This window comes from Numida meleagris, chromosome 6 (assembly GCF_002078875.1).
Source record: "Numida meleagris isolate 19003 breed g44 Domestic line chromosome 6, NumMel1.0, whole genome shotgun sequence".
Classification (NCBI taxonomy): Eukaryota; Metazoa; Chordata; class Aves; order Galliformes; family Numididae; genus Numida; species Numida meleagris.
Genome location: NC_034414.1, coordinates 50,917,656 through 50,940,923, shown reverse-complemented (window position 1 = coordinate 50,940,923; position 23,268 = coordinate 50,917,656). Strand labels below are relative to the sequence as shown.

At 39.6% G+C, this 23,268-nt stretch overlaps 1 protein-coding gene across 1 annotated transcript in view; it reads right to left on the bottom strand.

Annotated features, from left to right (window-relative positions):
• The window catches only part of PPP2R5C (protein phosphatase 2 regulatory subunit B'gamma), a 76,585-nt gene extending 53,818 nt beyond the window's left edge, over positions 1–22,767 (bottom strand). Inside the window, exons 1-3 of the mRNA XM_021403495.1 lie at positions 22,621–22,767; positions 21,142–21,207; positions 7,860–8,019 (exon numbers count right to left, since the gene is read on the bottom strand). Coding sequence (XP_021259170.1) covers positions 7,860–8,019; positions 21,142–21,207; positions 22,621–22,647 — 253 coding nt within the window. The 5' untranslated portion in view covers positions 22,648–22,767. The remainder of the gene's footprint in view (positions 1–7,859; positions 8,020–21,141; positions 21,208–22,620) is intronic.

Sequence of the window (23,268 nt, the reverse complement as noted above, 5' to 3'; positions counted from 1 at the left end):
AGATAAGAAAAAAACATTACTAGGATAAATAAAACAGATATGAACTATCATTTAGCTTCCCTAAAGAATTCCAAAGACTAAATCATAAAGAAAAGGTGGTATTCTACATTCAGCATTGAAAAATCATTAACATTTACTTACTAGTACACAGGAAAAAATGGTTAAAATTGAAATTGACAAACATCTACCGAGACTAAATTTGTCTCTATCTGCATCTCCTTGTATTTGCGTAGTCACTGTAGCGCACAGACCCAATGGGACCAAATTTTTCTTCAGCCAATACCATATACTCAGAACATTTTATAAGTGGAAAAAAGTTACAACATTTTTTAAGTTCAGAAGTCTGTACAACAAAAAAAAAAAATCATTTTTTTACCTTAAGAAGAATTGTCTTTTAAAAATATAATTCGGTGCAAAAACATATTTCCCAGGGTAGATAAGAGACTCTTTTTCCAAGTACTGACAATCTATTTCAACCAAACCTTGTATAAAAGCCAACACATACCAATATTACTCCCGTATGTGGCTTTATTACACAGATCACAAGCCATTTTCATGAAATGAAGCTGAAAATCACATTTAAGAGTAAAATCTTGAAAGCATGATAGTTATCCAGCAAACACTCATACATTCAAACGTATAAATATTTAATACAATATTTAATTAGTAAATGTATTATGAAAGGAGAAGCTTAGTGTCGTAAAAATGTTTAGGTCTGATAATAATGAAAATCTGTGCAATGGACAGAATGTTCTTTTTGTAAATATGAGCATAATAAAAGACATCTTAAGTGATTTAAACTCTGAATAGAGAGGCTAGAATACACAATTTAAAATACAGTATTGTCTTATTTTCTGTTTTAAGGGGTTCTATGTAGGCTTGAGTGGAAACAAGTTTGGTAGGAAATGCTGCCAGTGACAGATGTAAAGCATTCTTCTAACACTTTCAGCTGCTGACTAATGAGTAGGTGTTGGATAGGGCAGTTGAAATGAAAAATGGCTCATTAATCCTAGCCTGTGATTTCATGCAAAGCTAACTAAAGAAAAATAATCACCCTCAAGCAAAGTATTTCTCTTATAACCTTTTTTTTGTGTAGTTATTATACACTCACAAAGTGTATTTAGAATGTCTTTAGAACGTTACAAAGTCACTCAGACTGGATAACTGCTAAATACTCTAACACTTTTATAATCGTTAGAGTATTTACTCATTTGATTGTGTATTTTCCTGTATAAACGATAAACAACTTTCATTTTTTGTTGTATGAAATTTCTACCACTCTTGTGTATACCAATGTTGCATAAATTTTTATCACTCACATTTGTTTCAATAGTTCTTAAGGATACACAAAGTTACTAAATTAACATGGCAAAGAAAACCTCCCGGCTTCTTTCATACAGTACAATAAATACATTCTCTGACAACTAAGCACACTGATATGGGACCTTCTGCAACATTTTCATCTAGAGGCTTTTTGTTTCAATAAATTCAACAGAAAATTAGGCTGCCAAATACACTATAATAGCATGAACACATCCACGATCAGAAGAATAACACTTAGCATACCGAGTTAGTCCAGTGTAGTTCATGTAAAATGGAGAAAACACTATCTGTTTGACAGGACTGCATTCAGCAATGCTTTGCATGACAATGTATTTGTTTTGCCTTAGCATTTTGCCTTTTAAATGCATTGCGTCTCAGGGCAAATTATCTTTTAGAGCAGCATAATCTTGTTTAATCGACGACCTTACTTTGCATAAAATACTTTTAGCTGAACTGGGATGCTACCCCCTTGCAGCTGGGCAAAATTCTTTAATTGCTATGCACACGCACAAGAAGCACAATTAAAGTGGAATGGCTCATGTACTGCACCTTCATTCTAATAGACAACCGGGAGTAGACTTCTGTGAAAGAAGTGACATTGAACACTGAGATTTCCTGTCTCAATGGTTTGTAAGGATAATGCTCCTTAAAACCTCCAGAAAGTGCCTTACCTTCAAGATTCCCGTAAATCCAAGAATACTACAGATACCCAGCCTCTTCTGTATCAAGAAAATAGATGGTAGTTCACTGAAAAATTAACACGCATTTCTTGAGTTTTATGTTATCCTGATGCGAGTTGGGGATGTCACCAACATATACGGGCAATATTTTGTTTACTTCTTTAATTTACCTTAATCTCAGTTTTGCTTAGCTCTGTGTTGAGAGAAACACACAACAGTCCTCCGCTTCTGACCTCTTCGGAAACTCTCACTTTTCCTCTTCCTCACTGTTTGAGGAATGAATATTTGCTATCCCCCCCCCACCCCCTTTTTGTTTTAAAATGCACCAGAATCTTAGGGTGGAATCACCTCTTCTGAAGTCTTCATTCATCAGATTTCAATATTGCACAGAGAAAGAAAACAGAACTCTCTCTCACACAGCCACTTAAAGCTTTCCTAATGCTTTTAAGTCTTAACAACACTTGCCTCCCTATCAGAATCCTACATCACAGGCAGACAAGTTGGGACACCAGCCCCAAGTTCTCCTCCTGCACAAAACAGACTCAGAATTTGGCACACCTCTGAAGTCTCTTCTTGGAGAGAAAAAAAAGCTACCACACACACCACATGACATGCGTTTAGAAAATGGCACCCTTACGACCTGTCATGTTTTTTTTAATAGATATTTGTTGGGTTTTTTTCCTGATTTATAGCCCAATTTCATCATTAAAACTATTATGTCAATAGAGTTATTTCCTCCTACCCTGCGATATATATGTCTATACATGTATGAAGGGGGGCGTGTGTGTGCGCGCGTGTGTACACACAAGAAAATTATATCCACATTTTCCAACACAAAAAACCCAACCCCCAGCAGAAAGATGCAATTCTGTAAACAAATTAGGAACTGAATTTGAAAACAAAAGCTGAAGTCAAATGTCATATTTAAGATTCAAGAAAAACAATGTTCACCTTTATAGAAAAAAACAGCAACACAAAACAAAAGTAAAACCATGACACTGGTATCACAGCAGTTCACCACGAGGCTATAAAACCTATTTCCATCCAGCTTTAAACAAACAGACTTGCTACAAAAATAGCATTTTTTTCCAGTTATGTCCACATTTACATATGCATGACTAACAGATGTTCATAAGGATATTATCCAACACTTCAGAATATTATGGAGCATAGTATTTTTTTTTTAAGATAATATTCTGTCAGTCCAAGAATAATTATCTTTCAATGAATATTACTTGCAGGTTTGAGCCAGATTTGTGACAATAGTATTTGGTCATGTAAAAACGTTTTATATTATGCACCCAGGGCATCTTAGTATTGTATTCAAGAATCCTCACCGCAACACTGTTTTGTATCATAGGATTCAGACTGCATCATTAGAAAACGTCACCATTTTGTACAACACTTCCCTAAACACTGCCCATGTACAGTTTATTAAAATCAGCACATTCTTGCAAAGTAACATCAAATACAACTATGCTCACCTGTCTCCACTGTCAAAAATACCTTGTAGCATATGAATTCAAAGTACATAATGGACAAGGGACTATCTTAGAAATACATAATTAGCAAAATTGTAGCATGCAAAAAAGTGTCCACCTGTAATGAAAGTATTCTTAGAATTATGAATTCTTAAAGGTATTTTAGAATACATACTTACTGAGTCATTAGCCTTAAATTTTACTTTTCTGTATCAAATCCTACACAGCAGAGAAAATACAGTAACATGAAGGTTGCCAGTTAACTGCTTATGAAATTCCATGCTTTTGGCTATTTTTTCATTCCTTTTTGTTCTTTATCAATAACTCAGCAAATCCATCAGAGCAACACCTCAACAACTCAATCCTTTGGATGTCAGTGTTGGCACACTGCTCTCATTTAATAAGAATTGCTATGATCTCAATAAAATGAGAGGAAAAGTAGTATTATAATTCTTTTTAAAAACATTTTTAAGTCATAATGATTTAGATAGTAAACTAAGCATACATAATTTACAAGTGATTGTATAAATTCTCTTCTTAAAGAAAGCATTTAAGGAGAAAAAAGCTAGATTCGGAGGTAAACGTGATTACCTCGAGCCAAAAGGAAGAAAAGTCATCCTTCCCTTCCCTTGGTATTAAACCTAGATCACTTCAAAAAAAATAATGGAGACTCGATCTGTGCGATCTAAAATAGATGGAGACTGACTTTATACATGGTCCGACAGTAATAGGACAAGGGGGAACAGTCGTAAACAAAAGGAAGAGAGATGATTTAGCTGTTAGGACAAAATTCTTTACTCAGAGAGCAGCGAGGCCCTGGCACTGCTGCCCAGAGAACTGCTTGATTCCCATCCCTGGAGGTGCTCAGGGCCCTGGGCAGCCAGCCCACAGCAGGGGGTGGAACCACACTTTTCCAATATATAATGTATTTAGGTGTCAGAAGTTCATAGAGTTAACCTAGATTAAAGAATTGAAGTAAAATGACCTATCCACATCACCAGATGTAAGTATAGTAACTGCCAGCACACAGCAAACCAAATCACAGACATTGTGGGATTATTTGCTAATTTACTATGAAAAAAATATCCTCAGTGCAAAAATGAAATTCAGATTTTTCTTTAAAGTTTAAGTGGACAGTTGCAAAGAACACAAACTTCAGTGTAACAGCGGCCAGATACATACAATAAATGCTTGTCCATACTGACAAGCATTTGCGCCTCAGAACACATTCTAAATTTATCAGTTTAAATACATCCTGAATTACAGGCCATTTTCTTAACAGAGCTAAAATAATGGTAAGTTTCTGAAGGCTGAAGCACCCTTAATTATTTATACTTGATATAACGAAAGCATTAATCAGGAAGTTTTCAAACACCACAAAAAAAACCACAAAACACTTGATAAGGCCAACAATTAACTTTTCCCAGACAATAGCTAAAAACAAAGTCAACTTTCTGTAACAAGTACCCATACCACGAATCTTAGCTAACGCGGTAAAGCAGATAAGCCAAAGTTAACACAACACAAGCTTGTCGGCACAATTTTTTTGTTTCAGTTAGAAATAAGCAAGATCTTTTCACAGCATTTGACCTCTTAGATTACAGTTCTGGAGGCAGCCCTCCTGGGATACTCTTGGATTATGTGCAGGCAGACACTGCCTGTTCTACCTGCGCTGAGTCAGGCTGCACCGCACTGTGCTGCTGGGATCTCCCCTGGCTTGCAGCTTTGCTAACACATAGATGCCTCTGCAAAGCAATAGCACCCCACACTTCTCAGAAATTCTATTTTTATCTCTATTCTTAAAGCCTCTTAACTCATAATTTATTTCCTTTTCTTTTTGCTAAGCTATGCAGCTCCTCCATTTCCTGAACAAACTGAGGGTTTACGATGTTGAGCATAATCTGCTCCAATGAACACAAATCACACTGCACTAACAGCAGTTAACAGGGCAAACAGGCTGGTATTTCCAGAAGCAATTTTGTGCAATACCTAACAGAAAGTTAGCAGCATGCCTGAAGGCTAAAAATTGAGGCTATTTCAGATTAAAAGGCGAAATGGTTCCCACTTAAGAAACACTGATCAAAAACCATTTGGGAAGCTCCCCCTCTCTCTTCTCGTTAGTTCAAGGGATCCACTGACCCCAGCTCCAGTCCTATAGCACAGAAGAAAGCGGTCATACTTCAGCATCACCACAGGCCATTAAGAGCCAACCAGCCACAAGCTTCCACAGATCTAACACAGAATTTAGTACACACAGAGACAGTTCCATTCTGTAAGCTGTGCTTTTAACACAACCTTATATGAAGGACCTCACACCACATCCAACCCAGTATTTATGAATGAAATGTACACCTCTTGGCCTACTACATGTAGAAGGAAGGATTCCCAATACTGTAGCTATAGCAATACAGCTCCCATTAAGAGTTTTAACCAGCTTCCAAAACAACTAACCCAAAACAATACTACATTCATACCAACCCTTCACAAGTCAAAACTGCCTTAATCCTCTTGGCCTTTTAAATTACACGCTTACAGCACCATGAGACATCCATCAGCGATAAGTTCAGCATCTTTTATTTCCTGTCACTTGAAAGTAGGGGAAGTGATCACAGCTTGAAAGACAAACAAAGCATGTGCACAGTAGTATTGCTATCAACATGTAGGTACATTGCTTCAAAAACATTAATGTCTTATACAGCTTAAGATTTTTTTTTAATTATTATTACTGTATTCCAATCAGGCTCTCTTCTGCCCTTCACTGGACTATTAAGCTGTAACATAGCCAAAGTGGAAATGGACCTAAGACTCCACTATCAGCTCCCCTGTATTTGGTGGGAATACCTATGATGCCTTTCAAAAATTTCTGTCCATTCACCCCATCCTCTGTGGACAACCCTTCCCCTCTCCCATCCACACTCAATTCTCTCATTCCAACTCACTATCCACTCCACATCCAATTGAATACTCACTTCCAGTCTCACTGACCTGACAGTGCCAGACACTACCAGAACCACACCATTTACAACTGGACAGAATGGAGGTTCTAAGAACAAGCCGTGAGTATTTTCCTTTGCAACTGATTCTCTGAACAAAGGAGTATGCCAGTCAGCAAGGTTGTATGCAAACCTCTTCCAAAAAGCACTACTTTTATTCAGTGTCATTTGCTTATGTCACACCCCACATGTGATTGCTAACTGTACGTGCATGAACTTGCTGTGTCAGTTTAAGAGATACAACATACCTTTTAATAATCTGTGGTGTTATATATTCTCATTTACAAATTTAATAAAAGAATGAAATTCACTAATTAAATTGCATTTAAATCTTGAAGCCTCTTTTACAGATTGCCATACTAGCACGATGGACAGTATTTCATATTCTTTTGGTAAAAAAGCATCCCTGAGATAAGAAGAATACTGCAGCCTAATTTTATTGACGCGAAGAGCAGTACAGATCACGTAAGCCTGGAAACTGGGTTCCCTATTGTCATGGAACACTAATTCACTATAACAAGAGGAAGATTACTAGCAAAAAAAAGTCTTACCCCCAACATTTTCACATTATCTACCACTGTTCTACTCAACATTTCAGTGATCTACTGGTGTTTCACTGCCAACTGCGAACACAGGAAAGCAGCATGCATCGCATTTCAAAACTGCCTTTTCTTCTTAAATAAACCTTTAGAGCAGATCAGTTTCTCGTAACCCATAGATCAGTACATCTGAGCACATCTGGAAAACTCTACCTTAAATCTACAAGGTACCATAAGCACAATATGCTGATGCATGCTAACACAACACATGCTAAAGTGCACTAGCTAAAATGAAGATAATAAATACCACATTAGTGAGAGAAGACGCATATTTTTTTTTTTTCCATCACAGACAGAAGTAAATATAATTCTATATGATCACAAAGCCTTAAAATTGACAAAAGAAAAATTTGTTTTCACCAGAAAGACACAACTCTGTCTAGTTAATGATCAGGAAAACCAACCAAGAAGCAGGGATAGACCTGGCCTTCTCTCAATGCCAAGAGCTTTCTTTGCACAAAGTAGGGTTTGAGCATGCCTCATTGAGGAGAGAAAACTGACGTTTTGCAAAAAAAAGACAATAAATATTTTACTTTTATGTGAGATCATTGAAGTCACTTTCATATAAATCCTTCTGGGCTGGAAAGGCTTAGGTATTTCCTAAACTGACTGCCAAGAAGGCAGCAGACTGGAAGCCTGTTTGCAAATGCAAGTATGTGCAAATTTGCATATACTAATATTTAATATATGACATGTTTTTCAGATAAAAGTATCAGAGTAGAGATGCTTCTGTCTAACACTCACAATCCCTCACCAGAGTCGTTTTGATTTAGAAAGACATACCTTTTAAAGCTGGCAGTTTTTGAAGCTCCCTGTTATTGCTAACATTAAACCTTGATGAACTTTGACGCTTTTCCTTTTTCAGTACTGTCTGGGGTGCTGGTACTTTGATTTTAGATAGCTGTGCTGGGGGAGGAGTGCTGTTTGATTTTTTGTTTGACACCTGTTAAAAAAGAAATGAAAACAGTTAATTGTAGTTTGACTTGGAGCATCTTTTTTGTTGTTGGTACAGAAATCATGCAAAATAACCTTTTAATCAAAGTGTTCTATTTACCATCCTCCGAATGTAGAAGTATTTTGTTCACTATGTGTATTACTTCTGTACCACAACACTCACATAGAATGATTAATTTCCATCTGTTACGTGCACTCATCCATTTATTCAGTTACCTGCCAACCAAAAAGATATGATGTTCTAATGTAGTCAGCTGCTCCCACTACCTGCGTAAGGAGCCCAGGTCTTCAAGGTACTTGGCTATCAGACTCGAGCTTCAAAAGATTGAGGACCCCATCTATTTAAAGCAGCTGAACTCTACACTGTTTACCTGCAGTGTGCCTTTCTGTTAGAGTCCTACCTTGGCCAGGGTATTCAGGCTTTGACAGAAGTTTAGAAAGTTGAAAGGAAAGAGTCTTATTATTGTAGCAGAGTTAGGAAGCTTCAGCAGCTTCTAAAACGTACATGTAGCAGTTTACTGCCTATTCAGAGCAGGTGGCTTTTACTGTAATATTCCTTAGCAGATTGTCACTGTACCTCTGTATGAATTAAATAACAGAATGAGAAGAATGGACCCTTTTGCTCCGTTTCCCAGAACATACTTGATAGTGCTCTCACTCAAGCTAAATAAAATGCATCATTAACAAAAGCCTGTCAGAACTCGTGACATTGCTTTTCTCATTCCATTTTTTTTTCAGTAGGAAAAAGAGGTTTGAAGTAGGCAATAGTTAACTTTTTTTAAACATGAATAACTTCACAAGGCACTTTACAGGAATGATAATACATCTAGAAACAATCTACAACAAGAATATAACAACAGCTAAGTGAGAAACCTTACTACAAGTATTGCAGTTTGATGCTTTTTGGTTTTGCTGTTTTTTTTTTTTTAAAAAAAAAAACAAACAGGATCTTAAATTGATGTAGAAGCCTTTCAAATTTGCAAGCTATTTTACACTGCAGCAAACTACTGAAAAGACACCTTGGCACTTCTCTTACAGGAAGAGAACACAGCCTCCTTTTCAATAAGTGCCTATGTGATAAGAAATAGGAAAAAAAAATTGGACAGGAATGGGATTCCAAATGGAAATCAGGTTGTAATGCTGCTATTTCAGCGTTTCAATGGATTTAAATAAAACAGATACGAAAGCTGTGTTTCAATCTCCAAACATTTTCATAGGGATGTATCTAAAACAACAGAAATCTCTTTTTGTGTTCTAAAGAGGATTTCCAGAATAGCTTATTCATTAGCAATTTCCACGTGGTCTGTGAGTGAACACATTCAGGGTATGTAGAAATGTTACCATGTATCACCATTTAGATAGTCTAAAGGTAGATAAACTGAAGACAGTCATCTCACGTAAACCTTATGTAGTAGTGAATACTCTTCAACTGGCAGAGAAGTGCCTATATTTCAAGAATACAGTACTGTATGTAACAGAATTGTTCATGTGTTGAAAATGACTGAAAGCAACATTTAGTTCTCATTAAACATCTAAGACTCCCATTCTGGGAATTTACTATTAAAAGAGCAAAAATACAGAACAAATAAGAGAAAAGAGACAATACACTGATTACCACAAGTTATCAAAAATATACTCTAGACTTACAGTAAAAATGGCAGAAGTTGTAAGCTAAAGGCATTTACATATAAGTGATACCCATTACCTTGCATTTTTATTTATTTTTTAAAAACGATTTCTCTAAAACACTAAATGTTGAAAAATCTTTTTGCTGAAATACAAATGATCCTCGAGGTAAATTCTACCCCTTAACTCAAATTTAAAAAAGCATTCTAAATTATCAAGTGACTAAGCAGAAGGAAAAGTAGCACTAAAAATTAGGGAGCAATGATTTGCCATGCATTATGCAATAAAAGTTAATCACAATCTATTATAAGCACTATTACTACACAAGGTTCTACACTTTCAATGTTATCCTTGAGCTTAATGTTGATTTTCAGAACTGGCTACCTTCCATTACCACCTGTTTTTTTGTTCATTACTTGAAACAGGAAAAGTCACCTTCCTGTTTCCTCTATTCCCAAGCAAATTCTCAATCGTGAATTAACAAGTACTCACTTGTGCCTGCACACATGCTATGGTATATTAAGGTAACTCATTCATCAGGAAACCATGTATTCTGAATTGCAGATAAACTCTAAAATTAGCCAAAAGTGGTTATTTAAAAGGATGGGCAACATTCCTAAATAGACGCATTGAAAGAAAGCATTTTTTGTTCCTATGGCAACTTCCCATCTCGCAGTGATGGCTGCACATAATTCCAGCCCTGAATCACCAGGCAGTTCATCCAGCAGCTGCTGCCCTTCTTTCCACCATCAGCCCCGACTATCCCTGTATTTCAGTCGTGCTCCACTTGTTCAGCCATCACACACCAGAGAGCTGCCAGAACAGCTTACAGCTCTTGGTTACATGAAGGCTACACTACACAGCCATGACTGACAACTTCTGCAAGTGGCAGTAGGATGCTCTCAAGACAGTACTCACCTCCAAAACTAGCACATAACCAGCCTTTGCATAGAAGGGCACTTGAAGAAATTAAGTCAATTTAGGCACATTTCAGCAATCTCAACCATCCTGTCTTTCATTGTCTGCATTAGGAAGCTGCAAGCCTAATGACAACTCAGACTACTTCACTTTCTAAAACAATATCGTGGTCCTTAGTTCTGAACGAAGACCCAAGCTCAGTTTCTTATGCCCAGTAACCAAACTACTTCAGAAACCACAGTTCCTGAGGAAAACTGACTGACGTTTGGCTACGAAGAATAATTCAATTATTTGACAGCAGAACAGTCAGATTACATATACGCTTTTATCAATTCTCTTTCAGTAATTAGAATGGGAAATACCTGTTCTTACCCTACTTCTGACAAACAGCTCCCTCCCACCCAAATGTTTATATAGCCATAGACACATCCAACTCAAAGTGGCTGATAAACCTAAAAATGCGTACAAATTACTCTGATAAATCATCAGACTGAGAAAGTGTTTATGTAGATCATAATTTAAGAAAGAACCTCCAGATTTTCTCATCAATTTAGCTTTTAAAGCTGGAGCTTCATGTATTTTGATGAACATTAAGACTATCATAACAAGTATGATTTTGACTTCTACCTCCTGCTTTTAATAATTAAAAAAAAAAGAGCTTACGCTTCTCGGTTCCCTTGAATGTTTAACGTGAATTCAAGAAAGGAAGGGGTTTCTTGCTAGTAACAAGAGCTCACGATGGATAGTCCCTGCATCCCTCCTTCTTCCCTTGCTTCACAAAATAGCTGAGACTGACAGAAACCTCTGGGTCCATCTGCTCCAGCCCCTGCTCAAGCAGGGACACCTAGAGCAGGGTACACAGGACCACGTCCAGGTGGCTCTTGAAGATCTCAAAGGAAGAGATTCCACCGCCTCTCTGGCAGCCTGTGCCAGTACTTCGTTACCCACGTAACACTGAAGTGCTGACTGATGGTCAGATGGAACCTCCTGTGGTCCAGTTTGTGCACACACCTCTTATCGTGGCACCACGCAACACTGAAAAGTCTGGATCTGTCCTCTTTGCACCACCCTCCTTCATGTCTTAAAAGACATTGATGAGACCCACCCCACCCTCCGAGCCTCCTCTTCTCCAGACTGAGCAATCCCAACACTCTCAGCCTCCCCTAGCAGGAGAAGTGCTCCAGTCTCCACAAAGCTCTCAAACACAACTGTCAGGCAGAAGTCCTCATGCACGAAGAATGAAGTACATTATTGTTTTAACAACACTGCTTTAAACAGTTTGATCCTTCTGACCACCTGATGCAGGTGCATACAGATAGACATGTGTACCAACTCAGGATCAAAACAGCAAGCTCCTTATCAGCAAGAATCATCATAAGAAGTCTAGATTGCAAGGTTTACCTACCCAAACTTCTGTATCAGTTACCAAATGATTAAAACTCCCTGTGAAATGCAGGTACACAAGGTAAAAAGCAGAATGCTCTTGATAAGAATCAAGATCTTGAACCTGAGACAGAAGGAGAACACTTACATTAATGCAGAATTAATCCCTTTCTTCTTTTTCATTTTGGTACAATAAGTAGCCTCCGTGGATTTACCCTTCATAAGCATAAACAGAGGCCTGATCTATAACAGCTAGAAGAGCTCGTTTCTCGCCAAGCAAACCTCAGAAGGGCTTTAAAAGCACTCTGGATTATATCTGAAATAAACTGAAACTGAAATACAATTTACTGAAACTAAACAAGGAACTGGAAAAAAATATGAAAGACATCTACAACTTCATTTTCAAAAAAGTGTGAGGGTCCAATTTGCAATTAAAATAATTTGGCTAAGAGGTAGAGGCCAAATACATGATCAGTGTAATTAAAATGAGAGTCTAAACTCAATTTAGTCTCTTGAGATGAGAACTAAAATCAAAGATCAAGAAGTCAAAATGGGTGGAGAGCAGCTGAAATCTAAATACCATTCAGATTTTCCCCTCTGAATACCTTCAAAGCAGCATGAAAATCTCTAAACATTCCAACCATCTCAAACTGCCTTAGAGCTCTCTTCTTCGCAGGCCTTCATTTACTACTCTATGTTGAGGCTGGAAACAGGGTTATGCCACATCTGACACACAGCCCAGTGGCAAGCAACCCGATAATTATACCCACAGCATACCTGCAAGAGCTGGGCTGGTGGCATAGGATTAGCAGCCGGCATTGAGGAAAGGGTATTGAAATTCCCTCTGCAGTCAAAATTCCAGATGTTCTATCATCCTACAGTCAGGCCTCTCAGGCCTCCTAGATCAAGCAATTTCTGCGTATCAATTCACCAATCTTAATCAAAAGACACTGAACTGATACACTGAAACAACCCATGATTTTTTACTGTAACTGCTTGTCAATAGCAACAGTTTTCACCCTAAACTCCACACAGAACAACTGAGTTCCTGCTTCTGAAAGCACAGTATGCTGCTACTCACTGCTGTCACCAATGCAGTCACACCTTTAGACATACAGTCATCAGTACACTATTTGAAGCTAAAGCATATCGGTAAATAGCTACTCCAAACAATCATATGTAATACCCTCACTAGTGCGTGTAAGTTGTGCTGTCCACATTCCTCCAGGTTTGCTCCTACAAATTCTTAGGGCACTCTATTATTCTCCACTGAGGAGAATAAAGCATCGTTTCCCTGCCTACTTTTGACGAAAACTGCATTTTTTTTAAAGCCTTCTATTAAAGTGTTGGCCTTCTCTTGGGCATCAGTACATATTCTGAGGCTGCAGTGAACGACAGTCCATCACCACATTTACCCTTCTCCATGCAACACATCTTGAAACACTTTACAATTACCATAAGATTTTCCTTGAGTCAAAGTTCAACATGCTTTCCAACAGGACAATGTTAGAACGAACTTGTTACTATAGTAATAGAAACAATGCTCAGAGCTATTAAGACAGCCTGCAGTAATTAAGATTCATGCCCACCACTGGCAAGGCATTTTACGATCATACCTAGTTGCTCCACATCAAGTTCACTAACTTCAGTCTGCAGAGACTCAGTGCAAACCACATGAATCTCAGTATAGGCTATTAATCACCCAGACACATAACAACGGGACATTGCTCCACCAACAAAGCACTTAAAGAAAAGCAAGGAAACAACATGCTTTTGGGTACCATTTTTAATAGCAAACAGTTCTGAAGTTTTGATTTTATTGAAGATTTGTGCCACTGTGTCATTACTAATCACTAGTTTCACAGGCTCAAGACAGGCAACTTTGGAGGAGCCTCTGAAGACTCTGCTTTTGGTGCTGGTGGCTTTGGTTAGTTTCTAACAGACTGCATTTTGATTTCTGCTGTTTTTCCGTAGAAGGATCATTACCAGAACAATGCCTAGACCGCCCTGATAAAACAATCCTTGCAGCTGCCTTTCTAGCAAGTACGCCCATTCTTCCTTTAAGATTCTCTCAGCAGTCGGGATGTACAGGATAGTACAGCGACAGCATCAGTTTATGTTTTTATTTGCTGAGATGGCAAGAGCTGCACCATAAAGCTTTGAGGATCCATATCGATAAATTAAAAGATTAGCTTTTCAACTGGGTAGCGATAAAGTTTATACATTTTAGCACACTAATCAGCATTCATTGAGTTACGCATAGGTACACATTTAGCAACTGCAATTTTGCATTTATACATTGCAGCATTACTGCTAGCTGCTCTTGATCAATAACTCCGAAGTGCCACTAGTGTTTTGTCAGACCCAGCGTGGAGTTTGTTGACTGGCCTCTGCGACCAGGAAGTTCCCCATGAACAGCAAGTCTTCACTCTCAAGCAGTACACTATGGCAGGTTTTTACACACAGACCATTTTAAAAGATTGACCCACAACTTGCTGAAACTCTTCTGCCTTTCTTGCAAGCATTTATTTTTCATAACAGAAAGTCTTGCTTGTATTTCCTGTTAGGTCCTTACATACAGCTCAAATTTGATCTTCTAGGGACTTGTACCACCCTAGCTTTGTTGCAACACACTTGCCTTGCAACACATCAAACCAATGTGTCTCAGCTCAGTGAACTGCAACACCTTCAGATTTCTGCATTCTAACTTGACATTCATAAGTAAGTACCAGTAGCATGCATTTGTTTCCATTTCCACCTTGTAAACGTGATTTTTTTTAACTGCCTTACTCAAACTATCTTTGATTGCTTTTGGTCAGCAAACAGACCTGCAGTCTGAGGTTGCAGAGGAACTCAATTTTGACAACACTGATGGGGTGCCCATCGGCTCAGACTAGGCTTACTCATGCTGGCTTGTGTTTGCTGAAACACCACCAGTGAGCATGTGGCACTTTACAAGCAGAAGCAGCAAGGCAACATTTGTTTCTTACTGCATTTTCTATAATGAAACTTCAAAGAAACAAATGGCCCAGAAAAGTCAATCTTGTTATCTGCAGCCATCAGATAATTTGATTAAAAAGATAAGGCCCTAAGTATTATAGCAGAACATTTATAAAAAAATATAGAGATTAAGAATCTGAATAAATGATGGCCTGGCTTAAATTATATTAATTCTCCATTTCAAATTCTAATTTCTCTCTCAACCGCTTTTGACTTTCAAAAAAGTAAAAGAAACAGCCTACTTTTGTTTATTTGCTTTCAAACACAAGGGCTTGCTCACCACAAATACACACACCACACATTCCTTTGCATTAAGACCCAAACCTCTAGTCTGCTGTAAATTCTAATTAAGTAAAGCTACTGATGAGCCAAAGCTACTGTGTATATATATATATTGCTTTACCAGTGGTGTCTATAATCTTGTGTTCTTGAATCTATCTATAAAATTTCTTATCTCACATACTCATACTGAAACTTCACTAAGATATCAATAAATTTGGAAATAGGAAGTGAGCAAAGTTTTAAAAAAAATTGCAAGGCTGCTTTAACAGTAACAGATAGTACATCTTCCTAGTCAGTAAATAGCACCTCACTTCGTTCTAAGGCTGTATTTCCTTGTTGCACTGAAACACTTAACTGTTAGATCAACCTATTTAAAAATTCTCCAGTAAAGAAAATTAGAACTGCAAACCATGGACAAAAATCAGTTTTCAGATCAAGTGCTGTCTTCTTTTCAAGTAGTTGGCACACCAGTTTAAGGAGAAGGAAGCAAACAACAGAAACTCAAAGTCACAGCTTAGTTTAAAGCCCTATTTTTGCTAATGTTAGGAGGAATATTTGAAATAATTCTAAACAGCTCTGTAAAACAGAACGTCTAATACTGTGTTTTAGCTGCTCTGTGATTTAAATTTGAGAGGTCCTGTTGTTCTTAAAAATCAAATTAATTTCTTAACATTAAACTATGCTCTCCCAAATTGAAGAAAACCAGTTGCCAAATAAATTTGAAACACTGCATGGGATTGACTTCTCAGAACACCGTTTATTCCGCTTACAAGTCCAAATATACCTCTTTGTAAAAGAGGTATGCTGCTATGAAGAACAATAATGCAGAAGAATCTTATACCTCAAAGATCCTTATCTCAATGTATCCAATAATGTGATGCCTCTGAGTGACAGCAATTGTCCATCTGGCAGTAATGGAGGGAGCTTAAGTGACAGCCACTGTAAGTGTGACAATAAATATATACACACACAGAATCACACACAAGTGTAAGTTAAACAAATTAGGGCAGTCTCAGCTGATTAAATGAACTTTCAGACACAAGAAGGTACTTCCAGAAATCATTTAGGAGCAGTCCTAATACACACGAAGTGCTGGACTTCAGTGCTTTTATCTGTTCCTAGGTTTTGTTTTAACATTAGGACACTTCTTCACATCACCTCTGCTAAGAAATCTACTCTAAATAACTAATGTCACTGCTTCTTCTCCCCCTTTTTTACCTAATATTTTTAGGGAAATTAGTAAACTAACTGAAAGTGATTGCAGAGAGATGGTGGTAGGACAGAGGTATGAACCAGTACTTAAGGTGACTTTTTCTAATTTCAAAATTGAAAATTTCTACAGTGATTATCACCTAACACTTACAACACATGCTGTCAATAAATCAAGCCATTTCTTGCATGGCAAGGGAATTGACCAACAGTTTATATCTTGTTACACTTTCTATGAAAAAATAGAAAAAACTTCAAGTAGAAAGAAACCAAGCAGGGCAGCACACCAAAACAATGATCCAGTAACACACACACGCGTTACTCAAACCACATTAGCTTTCTGCTTGCCAGCAGAAGAAGAATTATGATTTCTGTTCTTCTTTGTTCAAAGTCATCAAGCCAATATACTGTTAAACAAAAACAGCTTTTCCCTGCTACAAACAACAGACCAAAAAAATGAATAAAACTATGAGTTCCGAAGGTTTCATGCCTTCCCAAGTGAGTGCTGTTAGATCTAGAAGAAACTATAACTCTGTCACCTGTTACTGTGTTGTATGAATGGTCAGCAGCTACGCCTGAACCTTCTATCTCCCAGGCGAACCTCAGCAATCTGCCATCCAAATGCTCCCAGACCATTCCAGAGCAAACAGCTCAATTCCAACACCAAGCAGGGAGCAAAACTATGATCCAGACAAAGAACCATCTGCAGGTTCAACGTACTCCAGCTCAGGCATGTTAAATATTAGAATTACCTTAGGTGCTTGTGATTGTGCAGCTACAGCCAACACCAGTGTCAACCAACCTGTGTTCCCTGTAGCAACAGATAGCATCAGTGAGAAGTGCAGGTTTTAGTGCATACATTCCCACAGGCAAAATACACAGAAATAAGAGTCTACGTGGTTCAGATCTTAACTTTCTTTCCCCATGGTTTGAACCTGAGAACTATTAATAAAGTATTGTAAGAAACATGAATTTTTTGAAATAATAAAAAAGGTTAGGTTTTTGCTAGACAGAGGCAAGGATAACATCTCCTGACAATCACATACTGTTACCGAACTTTCTCCTTCTAGAGATATTCACACTGAAGGCAACAAGGGGCCAACTCGGAAGATTTGTAACAATCCAGCTACAGACTGACACAGAACCAGAACTACTGTGATAGTGAAACAGAGGGAAGACCGGTTACTCTGCGCTCAGGTGCACCCGACCCAGAGTTACTGCTGTTTGAAATCAAAAGAAGAACTTCACACAACTGTGTGCAACAGAGCTCTGTAACAAAGCTTATTCCTAAGGTCAATTTCCTCACAGGGAAACACATCCACAAGTTACTTGGTGCTGGCATAATCACTACCCACACCTGGGCATTTCACTTCAACGTGTGTTCTGACCGCAGACTTTGGTCAATGGTAAACAAATCCCTGAGTATTTTACCAGAGTTAAGTCTCCCTTCCTTCCAAGTGCAACAATACGTAACAGACTGTCTTTGTTCCCAACCTGAAGACACAAATACCCTGGACTAATTACTGAAGTATAAAGCTATTCCTAAAGGAATAGATTTGACAGTTCTGGCAATGATTTACCCTAATTCATGTTTACTAACAGGCAACAAGCTGAAGTCAGATGTGAACTTAATCATATTACCTTTTCTCTCAAACGTTCAAGAAGCGAAGAGTATGTGAGACTGGGAACTGCAATAACTGCTTTTGGTTACAAACACACAAGGTACCCCCTCCACCCTGTATACTGAACAGTTCTGGTAGCTCCATCGCAAGAAGTATGACAGAACAAAAAGACAATCTAAGATACGGAAGTCCTCCCACCCAGGTGAGTTTAAACAGGGCTTGGAAAAAAAGGACACAAATTTAGATACTATATAAAAAGTCAGCTAAATCATAATAATATGAAAACAACTTTATACAGCATCTCAGGCAACCTTCTAAGACACATACTGGCTTAAAGAAAGGATGGAAGATCACACATCTACTCCACAACTGAAACTCTTTTCTTGAATAGTAGCTACAAACTACACAGGATACCAAGCAACATGGATCTCTGGTCTTATCTAGCATGGCTTTTTGTATTACATTAAGTAACCAAGGCACAGGTAATAGGAGAAGAATCAACTTTTGTTTTTCCTCCTTATATCTCTGTTTGGTGGGAACACTGGAAACAAGTAAATGGGCAAGATGGATCTTGTTTTCAAATACAATGACAATGGAATCCTTTGATATGTAAACAAAAAAGTATTTATTTCAGTAGGTCACTTGCACACTGCAGCTACTGTAGAGCTTCTATACATACTTGTATACTTCTGCAGAAATTTACAAAGGGACACAAGTAATAGCTTAAGTCCCTTCCATCCCCCTTCAGCAGGGGCACACCTACCAGCAAAACCTGGTATGATTTCAAATCACCTCTCAGACTTGCTGAGTAGCTTCACTCAACCAAAATCTCATCTCCCTGACCACAAGACAGGAAAAGCACTTGCTTGTTCCTATAAACTATTGAGATCTGTTTATATTTTCATCTACAGAAGTCCAAGCATAATGAATTTAGTTGAGTGTTATAAATTTAATTGTCTATAAATAAAGTATTTGTGGGATGCTGCTGCTTTTGTCCCCTGTTCTTTGAATACCAGTTTCTAGTCTTTATGATCTGCTATTTGCATTACATTCATTTCCATTAAATTCATACTCATTAAATATAATTTTGCTGAAAAAAAGACACGAACCTGTGTACTTCCAAACCTAGAGTCTAGAAGAGGATCTTTAAAAAGCCATGTTAAAACACTGGTACAAGGAAACACAAGGACAACTTTTGTTAAAGAAAAAATCCTAAAAAAAACCCACATCAATAGTATATTCCAGAGCATTGCTATATTTGCTGTTCTTCACTACCCTTAGGAATAGTTTCCCTTCTGCACATAAGTGTCAGCTAACACACACCTTGGTCACAGCCAGCCCATTAGAATGTGAACTCCATATTACTACTTGTGCGCAATTATTCTATTAATTAAGTTAATACGTCAAGCACTCAGGTGCTCAAAACCATCTGGAGACTAAACAATACCCACTGGGAATGGCAATCACAGTATATGCACCAGTCACACTCACATCAGTGTATGGGTCCCTTTCCCACCGTGCTCCCCCACTTACATGATAACAAAGCATCATCACAGACTTAAGCAAACTGTACTTTAGCATTGGGAAGGACAACTGAAACAGAAAAATGCACGAACATTACAACGTATTCTCCTGTTGAGACTAATCTCTTGCAAATTTTGAACATTAAGGAAGAAAAAGTTTTATCTGCAAATACAGAAAGAAAGGAATCTAGATAGGCATTTTCAGTTAACATTTAAATCACTCCACTAGTTCACTGCAGCAGCTTTACACTTTGTCCTTGAAGGACCAAGAAAATCAGTTCTGGTCTCACCAGCACGTCATCCCGAAACACAAGAAAAGGAGTTGTCAACTGAGATACAGCAAAGTATCAGTAAACACAAGCCTTACAATTGCACAGGAACCAAGAATATGGTCAAAAAGTACTTTTTTTTAACGCCATAGCAATGTACTGTAACTACACAACACATCATGCCCATCTGCAACGTTACGAACATTTACATCCTGCTACTGTCCTGACTGCATTCCAAGTGTTTTCTCCCCTAGCAGCCCGGCTATCAGCTCTTTCCACTGAAATGCAATTGTTCTTTTAACGGAACTTGCAAAAAAGTTACATTTACAGGTTTTAATGATTATATTAACTGATGTCAGCAGCACATATCTTTCTGCACAACAAATGAAAACTCATTTGAGTTCCATCATAAGGAACAGACTTCTGCAAGACAAAAACTTCCCTCCTCCCCTGCCAGTAATCACGTGGGGGATGATGGAAAAAGTGGTAAAGCTGGATGAGCATCAGGACAAGCAGTTTAGAGGATGAAATATACATAAACTTCTCAGCATAGCATTTTACACTCAGGCTGGTATTAACACTGTAAAGTAAATAAACACTAGATTTCCAAATGAAGCAGATCTATTAACTCTGCGTTTCCAGATTAATGTGAGAGAAAGGGAATATGCAATGAGCTAACTGAGTCCTTTCAAATAACTGCACTTCGCTGGTGGACAAAACAAACAGCAATGCAGAAGAAGAAATACTGCAGCAACAACTGAAAAATCAATCAAAAAAGGCAATACTCCAATGTATACCTATACACAGAAATTAGATGACAAAAAAAACTGGTAACCTTTGATTGAGAATAAGGTCTCCTGACAACATAACAGGCTACTGACAACACTTAACTGGCACACTAATATCAAGAGTTTTTGACAAAAGAGCTCCAGGAATTACAGAGAATGATAAAAACCACAATCAGCAGCTAGAAGACAAGCCCCAAACCTCACAACAAGACTAGAAAATAAGACAGATGTACTCTCACAACCAAAGAGGAAACAGATGAGTGATTAAGACCATAGCAAACACAGTCACTCAGTCTATATAAAATTAACTTCCTCAAAAGCATCTTCTCAAGTCTTAGAGGACTTTTATCAAATACCAGGTCAATAGTTCCAGAATCACTTTTCTCACAGCCACCCATCACAAAATTATAACCATCTAGAAAAATTCTAAGTGTTCTTCAGAAGTCTTCACAAGTTTACTTGGAAAGAGTGCATGCTTTAATAATACTTACTTCATGTTCTTGGTTTTCTTGTCCATCTTTGCCACTTTTTCCACTTTTGCCTGATTTTGCAGGTTCCTGGAAAAAAGTTCAGTCTCAGTTACATTAGGTAGACTTTAAAGTTGTTTGTTTTTTATTCAACTAGGAATATTAGAACTGATAGGTCCAGAAAGAATATTGTTTTACTGGAAGACCTTAATACTGAACTATCAGTCTCTACAGAGTTGCTATAAAGATTCATCATCTTCAGGAAGGTTTTAGAGTTGTATTTACGCCTCAAAATTCACCGATAAGGATTTTTAGAAAAAGGCTTTTATTACATAGCTAAGAACAGACAAAGATGCAATTGATTAGAACCATGTTTAAGAATTTCACCTTGCTGTCTTTGCATTTTAACCTCAGTAGTATTTACACTTAGTTCTCCCTTTAACTTCATTACTGCGTATGATATAGAAGGTCTATGCAAGAGTAATCCGCGTAGTTTTAAAGCAGGCCCACTATTCAGATTCTTCACTCCCTGCATTGTACCTGCAGCTTTAACCCACAGCCTATTTGTGAGATTTGTAATTCCAAGAAAAGCTATGTTTGAACTTGTCCAGTATCCCCAGTAGCAAAGATACTGGGGGAAAAAAGTTAAAAACAAAAGTAACACAAGTCACAACACCCATCTAACTTTAAAACATTACTGAAAAGCTAAAAACCAGGCAGAAGGCAAACAAAAAGGGTTCAGCGGGACAGCATCTACATGAGACAGGCTCTATGCATCACTGTATCCGCTCTCTCCTCATTCCCACAATGGCTAATTAACTATCACAGACAGGCTGCAATCCAGTTAACTTTACGCTGGGTTTACAACTTTTCTGATACTTCCACTTGCGGGAGCCCCTTCTGCAGCTGACAAACCGACCGCTCCCACTCACTGGGGCAAAGCCACATCCACCTCAGTTCACTGTCAGGGACAGGGGACGGGAAGGCCCCGCTGAGCGTTCGCAGCGATTCCCCCGAACACAAATTCAGCTCCCAGGCGGCCCGGGACGCCCCCGTCTCGCCCCCAGTACGCCCCGGGCCGCCGCACACCCGGAGCCACCTCTCCCCGCTCACTCTTCCGCCAGGCTCCGCTCAGCGCACGCTTCCACCCCCTCCCTCCGCACTCCCCCGCACGCCAGACCCACAGCCTCTCCCTTTCTCCCGGCCGCCCCCAAGCCCCGCACACCCGGACCCCCGGGGCGAGGTGAGGCGAGGCCGGGACCCCCCCTGCCGCCGCAGCACCCCCGGGTAGGCCTCGCAGGGGGGGCGCCCCCTCCCCAGTGCCCGGAGGCGGGCGGGGGGGGCCGCGCACCACGGGGTGCGGGAAAGCCGCGCTCCCCCCAGCGACACGGAGCTCCCCGCCGCCCCTCGCCCTGCCCCGGGCCGCTCCTCCCCGCGGGGCCTCTACACCCACACAGCCACCTCGCGGAGCCCGACCTCCCCCCCCGCTTCCCCCCGCCTCACTTTCTCCTTCTTGTTTTTATTCGGCATGGCCTCTCCGCGCGCCGCGGCCGGACACGCGCAACCCCCGGCGGCCCCGCTCGGCGCTGCGCCCGCCCCGCGCTGCCGCTCCCCCCCCGGCTCAGGCGGCGGCGACGGCAGCCTCAGCCTTCCGCCCGCCTCCTTCCTCCTCCTCCGCCCGCGGAGAGAGGGCAGCCGCCCGCCCATTGGCTGCCTGCGTCACGTGAGCGGCTGCTCCGTAGCGTCACCTGGTGGGCGGGACGTGTGGCGTCCTCCGGCCTCCCGCCTCCTGTCACTCCTGGTGCGGAGTGGCGGTGGTCTGTGCTGAGGCCTAGGGGGGAGCCCTGAGGGCCTAAACGCTTTGCGTGCCGCTTTCGCCGCTCGCCTGGGGGAAGCGACCCGGGGACTGTGCCGCCGCTTTCAGCCCGCAGTTCGCTGGGGTCCTCTGGAGCTCGCCCTTCGCAGAGGGGCAGCCCGGGGGTACCCATCAGAGAAGCCAATGTACGAGGAAGGAAATAAATAAATACTTTTTAAAAAGTTTACGCATCTGAAGCGCACTGATCCTTTGTACAAGTTCACCTGCAGTCATCAGTTTGAGGACTTCCCTGTATGCTTGCAGTACACAGCCTGTGTTGTGTTAGTCTTTGTCCC